Source organism: Hordeum vulgare, chromosome 4H (assembly GCF_904849725.1).
Source record: "Hordeum vulgare subsp. vulgare chromosome 4H, MorexV3_pseudomolecules_assembly, whole genome shotgun sequence".
Classification (NCBI taxonomy): Eukaryota; Viridiplantae; Streptophyta; class Magnoliopsida; order Poales; family Poaceae; genus Hordeum; species Hordeum vulgare.
Window position 1 is genome coordinate 569,083,883 of NC_058521.1, and position 12,558 is coordinate 569,096,440.

Here is a 12,558-nt window from a genome sequence, read left to right on the forward strand (position 1 = left end):
AGCGATTGTTTCAGAAACTCGAGCGTTGTCTCAGGAATTACCGTGTGCCCAGCCGAAGCGCGCGCGAAAAAAAACAAAGCGATTGTTTCAGAAACTCGAGCGTCGTTTCAAGAATTACTGGATGCCCGGCCGAAACCCCGCGTGCGGATCGGCTGGATGAAGATAATCAAACGGCTGTGAAGGTGACGGATCATTAAAAATAATTCGCTGGTGGACGTGTAGCGTTGCCCTTTTTATTATTAGAGATTAATTGTTAAATTCTGAAAACAGTGTTAGCTTCAAGAAATTGTTGTGCTTCAGTTGAGGAGTTGAAATTTAAAACTAGAACTGTCGAAGTGCAGACAGAGAGCTCACAGGTGTTGAGCTAAACCCAAACACCTCACGGAGCCTATAAATAGCCCTGGTTAGCTCGCATATACCAAAACCCCTCACAGAGTTGGAGAAAGAAAGAAATGGATGTCGTGTCATGGGTTCGAGGCTTCCTTGGCGAGAACACGGAGATCATGGCATCCCTTGCTTGTTTCTTGTTGTTGTTCCTCTGGTTCCGGCGGTGGGACGGGTTGCCGACGAGCTGGCCGGTGATTGGCACATTGCCGGCGCTGTGCGTAAACACCGGGCGCATGCACGAGTGGATGACGGACTTCCTGCGCGGTGCCGGGATGACGTACGTCCTCGGGGGTTCGTGGGGAACGCCGGTGGACGTCATCGTCACAGCCGACCCGGCGAACGTGGCGCACGTTTTCACGGCCAACTTCGGTAACTACCCAAAGGGCGAGGTGTACGCTAGGGTGTTCAGCGTGCTCGGGGATGGCATCTTGAAAGCCGAAGGCGAGTGGTGGGCTTTCCAGCGGCGCAAGGCGCAGGCACTGCTGTCGGACGCCAGGTTCCTCGCCGCCGTGGCCGCGAGTACCGCTCGAAAGCTCGACGAGGGCCTCGTGCCGCTCCTCGATGGCCTCGCCGCGTCGGGCGCCACCGTCGACCTGCAGGACGTGCTCATGCGCCTGTCCTTTGACCTCACCACGATGTCCGTGTTCGGCATCGACCGCGGCTGCCTCGCCGCCGATTTCCCGCACGTCCCCTTCGCCGCGGCCATGGACGAGGCCGAGGAGATGGTCGTATACCGGTACATAACTCCCGTCCCGTGGCTAAAGCTTCAGCGCTACCTGAAGATCGGCCACGGCCAGAGGATGTCCGAGGCTCGGCGGGTGATAGACGCGTCTATCGCCGAGTTGATATCTCTCCGGCGAGAACGCGCGGCCAACGTCACCGGCGAAGCCGGCACTGACCTGCTCGCGTTGTACATGGCGTGTCAGGCCGAGGTAGGCAAGGTCGGCGCCGACTTCGACCGTTTTTTACGCGACACGACGCTTACCCTCATGCTCGCCGGCCGCGACACGACGAGCTCCACCCTGACATGGTTCTTCTGGTTGCTCCACAAGCACCCCGACGTGGAAGCCAAGATACTCGCCGAGCTGCGAGAACACCCCCCGGGCGCCGGCCACCACCGCACCACCACAGAGCTGAGGTGCTTGGTCTACCTGCACGCGGCGCTCTCGGAGTCGCTCCGTCTGTACCCGCCGACGCCGTTCCAGCACAAGGCGGCCGCGCGGCCGGACACGCTCCCGAGCGGCGCGACCGTCCGGCAGTCGCAGATAGTGGTCGTCTCCTTCTACTCGATGGGACGCATGGAGGCGGTGTGGGGCAAGGACTGCCTGGAGTTCCGGCCGGAGCGATGGCTTACCGCGGCCGGGCGGTTCCGGCACGAGCCGTCGCACAAGTTCGTGGCGTTCAACGTGGGGCCAAGGACATGCCTCGGCAGGGACCTGGCGTTCTCGCAGATGAAGGCCGTCATCGCCGCCGTCCTGCCACAGTTCCGGCTCGAGGTCGCCGCCGGCTTCGCGGCGAGGCCCAAGCCCAAGCTGTCCGTCATACTCTACATGAAGGACGGACTCGTGGTGACAGTGCACAAGAGACAAGAGGATAGAAGCTCAGCTGCTACGTACATATCTAGCTGATACTAGTGAGCTACTTCAAAGCGTACGTACGGATCCAGTAAATGCGACCATATATTTGTATGTTGTGAGAAGATGTTGCACGTTAATGGGAAACCTACTAAATAAGGGGTTGTTTGGAAACCTCGAAAAAGGATTGGATAGTTGTTGTGCCCCGTACATATCCAGATCCCAGATGGATTATGAATAACATGTTTGCTCGCCATGTATAATAAAAAGCCACTACTGCTTAAATTTGTCATTGGTGTTCACTTTAGTGTCTAAACTTAAAAAATACGTTAAACTGGTTCTAAAACTTGGCATAAGGGTGCATATACGATGATAATCTCATCCATAAATCGTATAATGCGTTGATGTGGCACTATATTTTGATCAACATGCACACGTGACATAAGACCCGTTTAGAACAGATGGCTTTCTTTATAAATGTCACCATGACAACAGGCCCACATATGTCAGCACAAAGGAAAACTAAACAACAAAAATTGCAGCTATTCAGCCTAAAAAAATAAGCAGAATTAGTTAGCAACTCTGCCTCGAAATTTTTTCATACTCATCGGCGATAAAGACTCTTAATGTTCGTCGAGGAAGACGTATTAGTTTTGTTAGAAACTTGTAAAAACCTTGTCAAATATGATCACAGTAATAAAAATAAGTTTTAAATATTCGTGTATCATAGATATTATACTGACAAATAGCATAACTTATTTATAAATTGTTCAAGTAATTTTTAAAAATATTCACACTTTTATTCATATTTTCTTGTAATTACTTTCACCCGTGGCACATATTCATAACTTTTACTAACCTAAATATAGTCAGATGTAAATATTTATAATAATAAAATAATTTTAAATTTTGCATTTTTATGAATATTTTTGGTATGCGAAAAATTCTTAAACAACAAACTTAGGAATTACAAAATGTGCATATAAGTAATTAAATTTTTGTATAATTAAAAATATAATTCTATATTGTGTTTTTTCTTTATGATATTATAAACTACACAAACATTTTCTAACACTAAATACAATTTAGTTTGTACTATCTGTGTAAAAATAGTACATTAATACTATTTAAAATTACTTGAACATTATGCTAAATAAGTTATATTTTATATGTATAATATTTATAACACACTAGTATTTCAACTTTATATTTATTACTCTCATTATAATTTACGTATTTTTTGCAAATTGAAGAAAAAAACTAACATTGACCGCACTGATTCGAACCCATTGAAACCATAAGGGTATCCTTAAAAAACATACGCTTATATAGATATGACGTTTACACACTTTATATACCTAATCTTAATTGGAGGGTCCGCTAGCACGTCCGCTATCCCCTGGAATCTAGTTCAAATCATTTGTACAACAAATTTTAAGTGGGTTTTTTCCTTTGTGCTGACATGTGGGTCCGCTAGTCATAGAGACATATATAAAGCAATCCTTTGTTAGAAGTGCCTCTCACGCCATGTGTGCATGCTAATCAAAATGTCGTGCCTCAGTGCATTATACGTCATATAGATAGGATTACCACTGTATTTGAACGCTTGTGCCAAGTTCTAAAACCAGTTCGATGTATTTTTCAAGTTCACGCACCAAAGTGAACATGAGCGACAAGTTTAAGCACCACCGGTGATATTACCTCTATGATAAAATAAAATTGCAGAACACATCATATACTCTGAACTTCTGACACTTTTTTTCTTTCTTTTCCGGAAATGTACCACTTCACTGAAGAATACATGATACATCTTTTTTTTTGCAAAAACACACATGATACATCTCGAAAGGAGTGTTACGTCACTGACTTTGGTTGCATGACACGTGGGTCCATTAGGTGGTTTACCCACATGTCATATTTCTAAAGTCAGGTGACGAAAAATGCAATTGTCGTATAGAAAAATAAAAATGACCCTATAGAAAATGGAAAACACAACCAAATCCGAAAAAGGAACAACCACCGGTGATATTGTTTGAAGATTGATACACCGAAGCCTTGAAGGATCCAATGCCGAGGGAGAGCGCCTTATGTGTCGGGTAGATACCCACATAAATTAGAGGCCATCGTCTTGGTTGCACCTTGTCGAATCTTTTTGTTCCGCTCTCATCACCCCTAGCCATGAGGTCCGGCCTCTCACGGCAGCCACCTCCAGCGACGAGAAGATCCTCCAAAGCAATCCATAATGAGACAAGTTACATCAATGTTCACGTGAAATCATGCCCACACATCCCGAAAAACCATAAGTTGCACTTCCCAGCAGTCTGGAACGAAAAGCACTAGAGAACTACTATACGGGTGCACCACATACCTGTCGACGATGCTAGATCAAGCATCAACGTTGTAGGTCGAGGTTAAGGAACAAAAGACCATGGCCAGGTGGTTGTCACTGCCTCACCGACCAAAACTGGGCACTTACTTCCCATTGTCCGAAGACAACAAGAACCAGTACGCTTAAAACTCTTCGACAAAGTCGTGCCTAGGCTGGAGACAAAGTGAGTTTCTGCATCACTATTTCCCATTAGTACAATTTAGTCTTTATCAATGACATTTTGCACACTACTACTGAATTCTAGTGCCTTTCCCTTCAATTTGCATGTAATACATGGAGAGGGGAAATTTTGAGGAAATTACTAGACAATGTGAAAACATGGGCAAACTAGCAACAAAAGAAAACTAATTTTGTGAAGCTCTAAAAAAGCTTACCGAATAATTTTTGGAGGAAAAGAAAGAAAGTGTCGGAAGATGGGAGGGGGGCCACATCGCTCTCACACGACGTGGCCACTTGCCCCCTAGCTACGTAATGGGGCTGCATGACGCCCCATGTCCATAGCCTCTCGATAACCTTTGGTCTATATTATGTCTTGACCTAAAACATTCAAGGAATTTGTATAGGATTGTTTCGGCCACCACTGCAAGGTGGAGCACTTTTGCCTTTTGACAGGTTGATTCTATTGGAGATCCATCCCTTCATGATGTGAAATTCAAAGATATCTTCATCACCAATACTCCTATCATCATTGGGATCATCATATCAATCAACATCTTCATCACCATCATAACCATCAACTCTCTCAACCCTTGTTTTTTGTTCTGTGAACTTTTATCTCACATCCTTTGTTGAGTATAGTTTTTGGTGTTGATTACCCCTTCTAGTTTATTCATGAAAGATTCGTATGTTTGGATTGTTAATAATATATTAATCCCCACTGATCATAACCTATATGATGTGTCATGAGTAGTAGTTCGCTAGGTTCTTGAGGACATGGGATAAACCTTGATATTAGTAATCTTGTGAAGTTGAATCTAGTCCAATACTTTAACAATGTGTTGTGGTGTAATTCTCTAGTTGTGATGTGCGCAGACTACACATCACCTCACCTTTATGGGCTTAGAAAAGAGCATAATGTGATTAGTTTTCTTATGGATGGGTGGCTGGAGAGACAGAAATGACCATACCCTCATTTTATGAACGGGTGCATGAGGGGTGTTGGCACCCTAGAGTTTATTGCTATGGTTAGATTTTATCCTAATTATTCTATTGTATTTGCTAATGCTTCAATAAAGGGTATAATCCTAAGTGTGTGGTTTGTTCAAGTAACAACAACATTTTATGATATCTTCCACGGTACAACGAACTATCTAAGCAATGAACATGAACTCGATGGAATTTGACAAAACTAAGTTGATGAAACAATTGTGTGTCCACGAGAATGCCTTGATCCCTATAATTAAAACAACCGGCCTGTCCTTAGCACAATTAAGATTTGGGCCATTTGTTGCACAATTGCACTTTTACTACTATTTATTTTCTTGCAATTACTCTTGATTTCAGACAAACCATTAAACACCCTTTGCAGCTTTACGTTGTACCCTTCCTTGTGGATACGCGTGGTGACAGTGGGGCAATCTTTCAAGATCACTTGATATATGTTTTAATAATCAACTTACGGATTCCCGTGATGACATTAAGGAAATATATGCACAAAGGTTGATACACGTTTTCATCCTACTTTCTCCGATAGGAACTTTGGAATCATTCTTTATCACATTTTGGGTGATTATTATATGATTCAATTATGTTTATGATGTTGAGACATTGCACCAGTAAAAGTATGAACTCTAGGTCTTGTTTTCAAGCATTGCAATACTGTTTATGCTCACTTTCATCACTTGCTACCTTACTATTTTTATTATTGTAGATTAGAAAAAAAATCTACTATCCGTACTACACTTGTATCACCATCTCTTCGCCAAACTAGTGCACCTATACAATTTATCATTGTATTGGGTGTGTTGGGGATACAAAATATTGCTTGTATTTGATTGCATGGTTCTTTGAGGAAGACCATCTTCATCCTATACCTCCGAAGAATTGATAAACCTTAGGTCATCCACTTAAGGGAAATTTGTTGTTTCCCGACAAAACGTTATGCTTGGAGTCCCAACCAAGTCTACAAGGATAGATTTGCATAAGAGACTTCAAGTCCCTAGATATTCAACGGTGGATGGTGGTTCACATTTATTCATGGTGCTTTCAGAAAAGACTTAGCTAAATATGATGTAAACCATACAGTAGCATCATCTTATCATCCTCAGTCTAGTGGGAAAGTAAAATTGAGTAATAGAGAGGGAAAATCAATCTTGCAAAATATTGGTAAGAGATCTACAAAGAACGGGTCTACAATTCTTGATGATGCACTCTCGCATATAGGACTGCCAGACGAGCACCTGTGTCGATCATTGGCTTTACCAACACATAGGTAGGACATCGGTAATGGAATCAAGCCCTTGCCCTCTCTTTTGATTTACTGCACGATTTAGATTGGATTTCTAGACTTGATTCAAGCGTTTTTTTTGGGGGGGGGGGGGTGAATATAAAGGGGGTTGGAAGATTGGATTTGCGCACTCAATTTTTCATAGAACCGATGGATTCTAAGGTGTGTACTGTGATTTTTTTAGTACAAGGGTGCTAGCAAATGGGGGTAAATCTACTTTATGAGCACCTATCCTAGACATGACGACCTTGTAGGTGCTTCAAGTGGCGAGGGAACATAACCTTCTTCCTGTCTTCTACCACCACCTCCACCGCAGCATCCACAATCGCTTCCAAATCTTCTTCGCCCAGTACGATGGGCTTGCACAACCACCTAGCACCGGTGCCGTGACCACCGACTCCAACACATTGTGTTCGTCCTCCGACGCCACCATGGCGGTCGACTGGTCTTGACAAACCATTTACTGCATTTACTTGTCCCATCTGGCTCTCTAATCAGCATCGTCGGACTTGGCCTGGTGCATGGCCCGGTGTAGTTTGTCCACTTACATAGTGCCTTTGACTGGGTCAAGAATCAACGTCTTCAAGTCCTCAGTTGTCGCCTTCTTTACCACAACGTTTGCCTCCTTATGTATGTCCTTTATGTTGGTAACGTTAGAGCACACTTCCATGGTATTCTCGATCTTGGCATGGACAGTAGCCAAGGAATAAAGCCCTCCATCCAATGCTCCAGGGGAAGGGAATGGGGATGGGGTTCATGGCAATGGAGAGGTGGTAAAATAGATATGTGGAAGTTGAGGGAGAGCGAGAGATATTGATGGTCAATTGAGTGCGGTGGTGGGTACGATAGGAATGAATGGTGACCATCCTTCGAACTTTGTGTTCTTCATAATGCAAATCAAAACGGAGAACACGAAGGACAAGGAGATGCTGGCACCGGAGGTAAGGCCAAGGAGGTGGTGGGTCCCAGAGACAAGGGCAAGGAGGTGGTGGCGCCCAGAGATAATGGCAAGCAGGTGCTGCCGGCCTTAGAGAAGGGCAAGGAGGTGGTGCCGCCCTTAGACGACGATGTGGTAATAAAGGAGTCCTCCAGCGACTGGCGGAAGAACTATTGTCACTATCAAGAGGAGGCGGCACCAACCCACTTCTGCATGGTGATCCTTGCCCCGGAGCTAGAGTGTGTGCTATGTCTCTAGACTTCATGAAGCACTTCCCCGTCGTCCCTCGGGAGTTCAAGTTAAATGTGAACACCAGCTAGGGCTGGAGGGTGACTATACAAGTGATCAACTACAGGGTCAACCTTGATCACGGTTGGGCCCGCTTCATCATTGTTCACTAGATCAGGATCATCTACAAGTTCAACATCAATCTGCTAACTCCGGACACCCTGAAGGTGACCGTATTCAACGACGGTGACGTTTACATGGTGACCAAGTGCAAGAAGCACGATGATGACTTCGCCCTGAATCTCTAGAGAACTCTCTGTTGCGTGATTGCTTCGTGTTGAGAGTTAAATTGGTTCCTATTAGTTTAAGGCTATGTCCTGCTTGTTTAAAACTGGTTGTTTGAGACCATACTAAGTTAAACTGGTTTCTATGTTATATATTTTGGTTGTGTCTTGTCTTTTCAGTGTGCTGGTAACCTCACCAGCTCTGCGTGTGCTATATGTAATCAAACGCCCTTACTTGTATTTTCGTCTAAACAAGCCGGCAATCAAATAATTTGCCTTACCTTTCGTCGTATCGAGACAACTGCATGCAGGCAGCCAAACAATATACATATGAGGGTTTTTATCCTGCATATGCTCAACCAAGTTTAATTTGGACAAGTATATAACAAGGTAAGAACACACTGCGAGCAATCAAACACGGCCAACATATTTTTTTTGCATGTTTTGAGTCAGCCTGATTGAGTCAGATGCACAGTGCCCAAAAATCTTACATGATACCAAATGCCTCCTTTACACACAGAGAAAAAGCAAGCACACACACAAATAACGCACTGCATGTATCTTTTTTTTAACATACATCAAACCATCCAAAACCATCACCCACCCACGCTTACAAACTCGTTAATACGGAGTGCACTGCGCGCATCTACACACACTCGGACAGCAAGCTCACACACACGCTGCAGACAGTCACGAAGCACAAACAAGAGCAAGAGAGCAAGCACACACGCAGACGCCCGGAACGAGGCCACGGCCTGACAAAGCGCCAAATGCTAAAGCAACGAGCAAACTGGAACGGCTGCACGAACGAAGAAGCAGGGTTAATAGTACTGGCCGGTTAGAACAAACGCGGCCAACGTTTGTCGCTTCTCCCGGATCTCTCCCTTTGTTACTTGTACCGTCTCCTGCCTGCTCTTGAGCACCGATACAACCATTTTTATTCATCCATTAGTCTGTCTGACGGCGACATTGTCCCAGAAAACTGCATTATCAGTTAAGCATCTTGGAGATCGTCCTCGACGTCGACCGCCTAATTCATTTTACTTCCCCAGGGTGAAACATGACATGCACTTGGTCCTCGCCTGTCGATAATTACAAGGTGCTCTAATCTCATCTCAGTAGGAAAACCAGCGATATCAGTAATCCCAGTAGTAGCTAAAATCAGGGAGCTATGCTATCTACGAACAATCTGCATGATGCACGTAACAGTAGTGAACTGCGACAGTAGAGACATGCAGATCAGACTACTTTTCTCTGCATTTTTATTCATGTCTGCTCTGGGCAAAATTCATGAGAAATAAATAAAGTAAACAGAACATTCCGTGCCAAGGAGGAAACCAGATTCTGATTCCATTGTTTTCTAATATACTACTAGTATACGCTAGCATTGCCGTCCTTGACACGGACTGGGAGGGGACTTTCGCCATTTACCCGCTGTCCGGTTGCAGTCTCACCGTTGTGCATAAAATCCAGCGTCCCCCCTTCACTACGCTGGCACCCTCTGGAACAGCCAGCAACTCAAGTCATCAACAATGTCGCACACGTCCGAGGAAGAGTCCCTCAGCAGCTTCCAGCAGCAACCTAAGCTCGAGGTCGGCGCGGCGGGTCCGAGCAGAGGCGACGCGGCTATGCCCGTGGTGAAAAAGAGACGAGGTCATCCAGGAAATCCAGGTATGTTACCTCATCTTTTCAACTAATGTTGGTCGTGAAGTTATCTGTTGTGATGAACACACGTGCAAGCGCAATATAACAATGAGATGCACCAGATAACTGTTTAAAACGGCGACGGTGCATGGCTTGTTAGAAGGTCTCAAATTTACTACCTTCGTCTCTAAATTTAAGTTTTTTTAGAGGTTTTACTATGGTATATATATATATATATATATATATATATATATATATATATATATAGATAGATAGATATATTTTAGAGTGTATATTCACTCATTTTGTTCCTATATAGTCTCTCGTGAAATCTCTAAAGAGACCTATATTTAGGAACAGAGCGAGTATCATATCGTGCATGGTTCAGTGTTTCATAGATTTGACCCACAAACTCATCATATGATATGGTTTTTATCATTCTGTTAGTAGACATTTCTCTTATTAATTAGTTCTATATATATATCTACACTTTCTCAAAATATATACCTCTAAAGTTTAAAGTAGAAAACACACAAATGGTACAAAGGAATCGCAAATGGATACTACATAACAGATTTTTATTTACTATACTGAATTGCTAAATTAACCCACAACATACTGGCCTGATCAGAAACTGGAGTGGTAAAAAAAAGGAGGGTTCCAAAATCTAACATTGGTTTCATGATGTCCATCTTGTAGACCCAGATGTGGAAGTAGTAGCTTTATCACCCAAGACACTTGTCGCGACAAACAGATACATATGTGAAGTGTGCCATAAAGGATTTCAGAGGGACCAGAACCTCCAACTCCACAGGAGGGGCCATAATCTGCCATGGAAGCTCAAACAGAGAAGCAGCACTGATGCTAAGAAGAAAGTGTACATCTGCCCCGAGGTCACCTGCCCTCATCATGATGCAACCCGAGCTTTAGGTGATCTCACAGGCATAAAAAAGCACTTCTCCAGAAAGCATGGAGAGAAGAAGTGGAAGTGCGACCGATGTTCGAAGAAATATGCCGTCCAGTCTGATTGGAAGGCTCACACTAAGATATGTGGCACCAAGGAGTACCGATGTGATTGTGGAACTATCTTCTCAAGGTATGCTTCTCACTTAGGATAATCACACCAAGAATTAAAGCAAATGCATCATTAGCCATGGAAACCAAATATCTTTATCAAGGAATCAAGGATACATGAACATTAAGGTCAATCAGTAAGACAGCAGTACATGTAGACCGAAGTACTGACATCGTATTTACAAAATGCAGACGCATAATCTGCAGCTAATTGCAACTGAAAATCACATGCTATATGTAGCTTATGTCTCTGTTGCTTACGAGGAAAATCTTGTTTGTTAGATTAGCTTCCCGTATTCACACAGTTTACATACTATATATTTGAAGCAATGCATCGCAATATTTTAGCATTTGTGACAGGCCCCGATGGGAGTATCATATTAGACTAGCCATGGAGCGCACCGCAGCCTTGCCATTTAAAATGCAACATTTCTTGAAACTCGACATTTAGCTCTACTTTATGTCAATGCAGAAAGGATAGCTTCATCACACATCGAGCCTTCTGCGATGTATTAGCCGAAGACAACTCAAGGGTTAACCACAGCCTTGCTACAATGGTGGGAAGTCTGCATGGTCAGCATGACATCTATTCACATGGAGTGCCTAGCCCCACTGATATGGTTGCAAACATGTCCAGTAACGACCATAACTCAGACATCCATCTAAGGTCTCTATCTCCTTATGCTCTCATCACAAGGAACACTGCCTTATTTTCCAACCAGGTGTCACCCAAGGATCCAGGCTTTCCACTTGATGGAAGTGCATCAGGCTACCCTTACATGTCCATGAACTCTCCATACATGTCCGCGACAGCCCTGCTGCAGAAAGCTGCGGAGATGGGGGCAAAGACCAGCCAGGACCCTATTTCACCATTGCTTCTAAAAGGATTCACAAACAACTTCACCAGTGCTAGAGACCATATGGGCATATCTTCTGGAAGCCAAGGAGACTCTATGGGGAATTCAGCAGCTAACAATGTTTGCATGAAGACTGCTGAAGATGAGAGCATGAATGGTCACAACAGTATGTTGATCAACTCCGCATGGACCAGTGGCATGATGACACCTACTACCGTGCCTTTAATTGGGCTCATGAACCATCCATTTTCCATGAGACAAGACAAGGAGAGCCCTCAAATTATGCCTGATATCCAGGCCCAGCACAACAGACAAGAAAAAATTTCAGGGGTAGGAGATGCGGACCTAACACAGGACTTTCTAGGGTTAGGAGGCAACGGAAATTTGGATATAAGCTCTGGGACCTATAATACGGATGTGACAGCAATGAGCTATTCTGATGAGCAACATAAAAATCAGGAGCATCTGTATTCTTACCATGAATCATCGCTCGACTCCACTGCATTGGACAAACCTATTTGGGATTCATGATGCTGTGATGCAAACGGTTTCCTCACACTGGTAGTTCATCAGTTTCAGCTAAGCTGCCTGAGGTGCAGAATTAGCAAATTACCAAGGTATAGCATGTATGAGACAGTACACCATGTGTTTTCTTAGCTTGCATATGGTCAAGAACTCGAGATACCATTTTATTGGCAAAATCAGAAGGTAGCCAGGTAATCTTATCAGCATAGCCAG

General features: G+C 44.1%; 2 protein-coding genes across 2 annotated transcripts; both read left to right on the forward strand.

Annotated features, from left to right (window-relative positions):
- The first annotated feature begins 452 nt into the window (after positions 1-452).
- On the forward strand, positions 453-2,015 carry LOC123450779 (alkane hydroxylase MAH1-like). The gene has a single exon (XM_045127876.1). It carries the CDS (start codon positions 453-455, stop codon positions 2,013-2,015), a length of 1,563 nt encoding a protein of 520 aa, XP_044983811.1.
- Positions 2,016-9,777: 7,762 nt separating this feature from the next.
- On the forward strand, positions 9,778-12,351 carry LOC123447108 (zinc finger protein GAI-ASSOCIATED FACTOR 1-like). The gene is made up of 3 exons (XM_045123677.1): positions 9,778-9,916; positions 10,589-10,985; positions 11,436-12,351. The coding sequence occupies exons 1-3, from the start codon at positions 9,778-9,780 to the stop codon at positions 12,349-12,351; spliced, it is 1,452 nt and encodes a 483-aa protein (XP_044979612.1).
- Positions 12,352-12,558: the final 207 nt, after the last annotated feature.

Excerpts from the sequence above, each read along its gene's own strand:
- LOC123450779 (XM_045127876.1), top strand. The coding sequence starts at position 453 with ATGGATGTCGTGTCATGGGTTCGAGGCTTCCTTGGCGAGAACACGGAG.
- LOC123447108 (XM_045123677.1), top strand. The coding sequence starts at position 9,778 with ATGTCGCACACGTCCGAGGAAGAGTCCCTCAGCAGCTTCCAGCAGCAA. Across the intron at positions 9,917-10,588 it reads AGGTCATCCAGGAAATCCAG|ACCCAGATGTGGAAGTAGTA; the intron begins GTATGTTACCTC and ends TCCATCTTGTAG. Across the intron at positions 10,986-11,435 it reads TGTGGAACTATCTTCTCAAG|AAAGGATAGCTTCATCACAC; the intron begins GTATGCTTCTCA and ends ATGTCAATGCAG.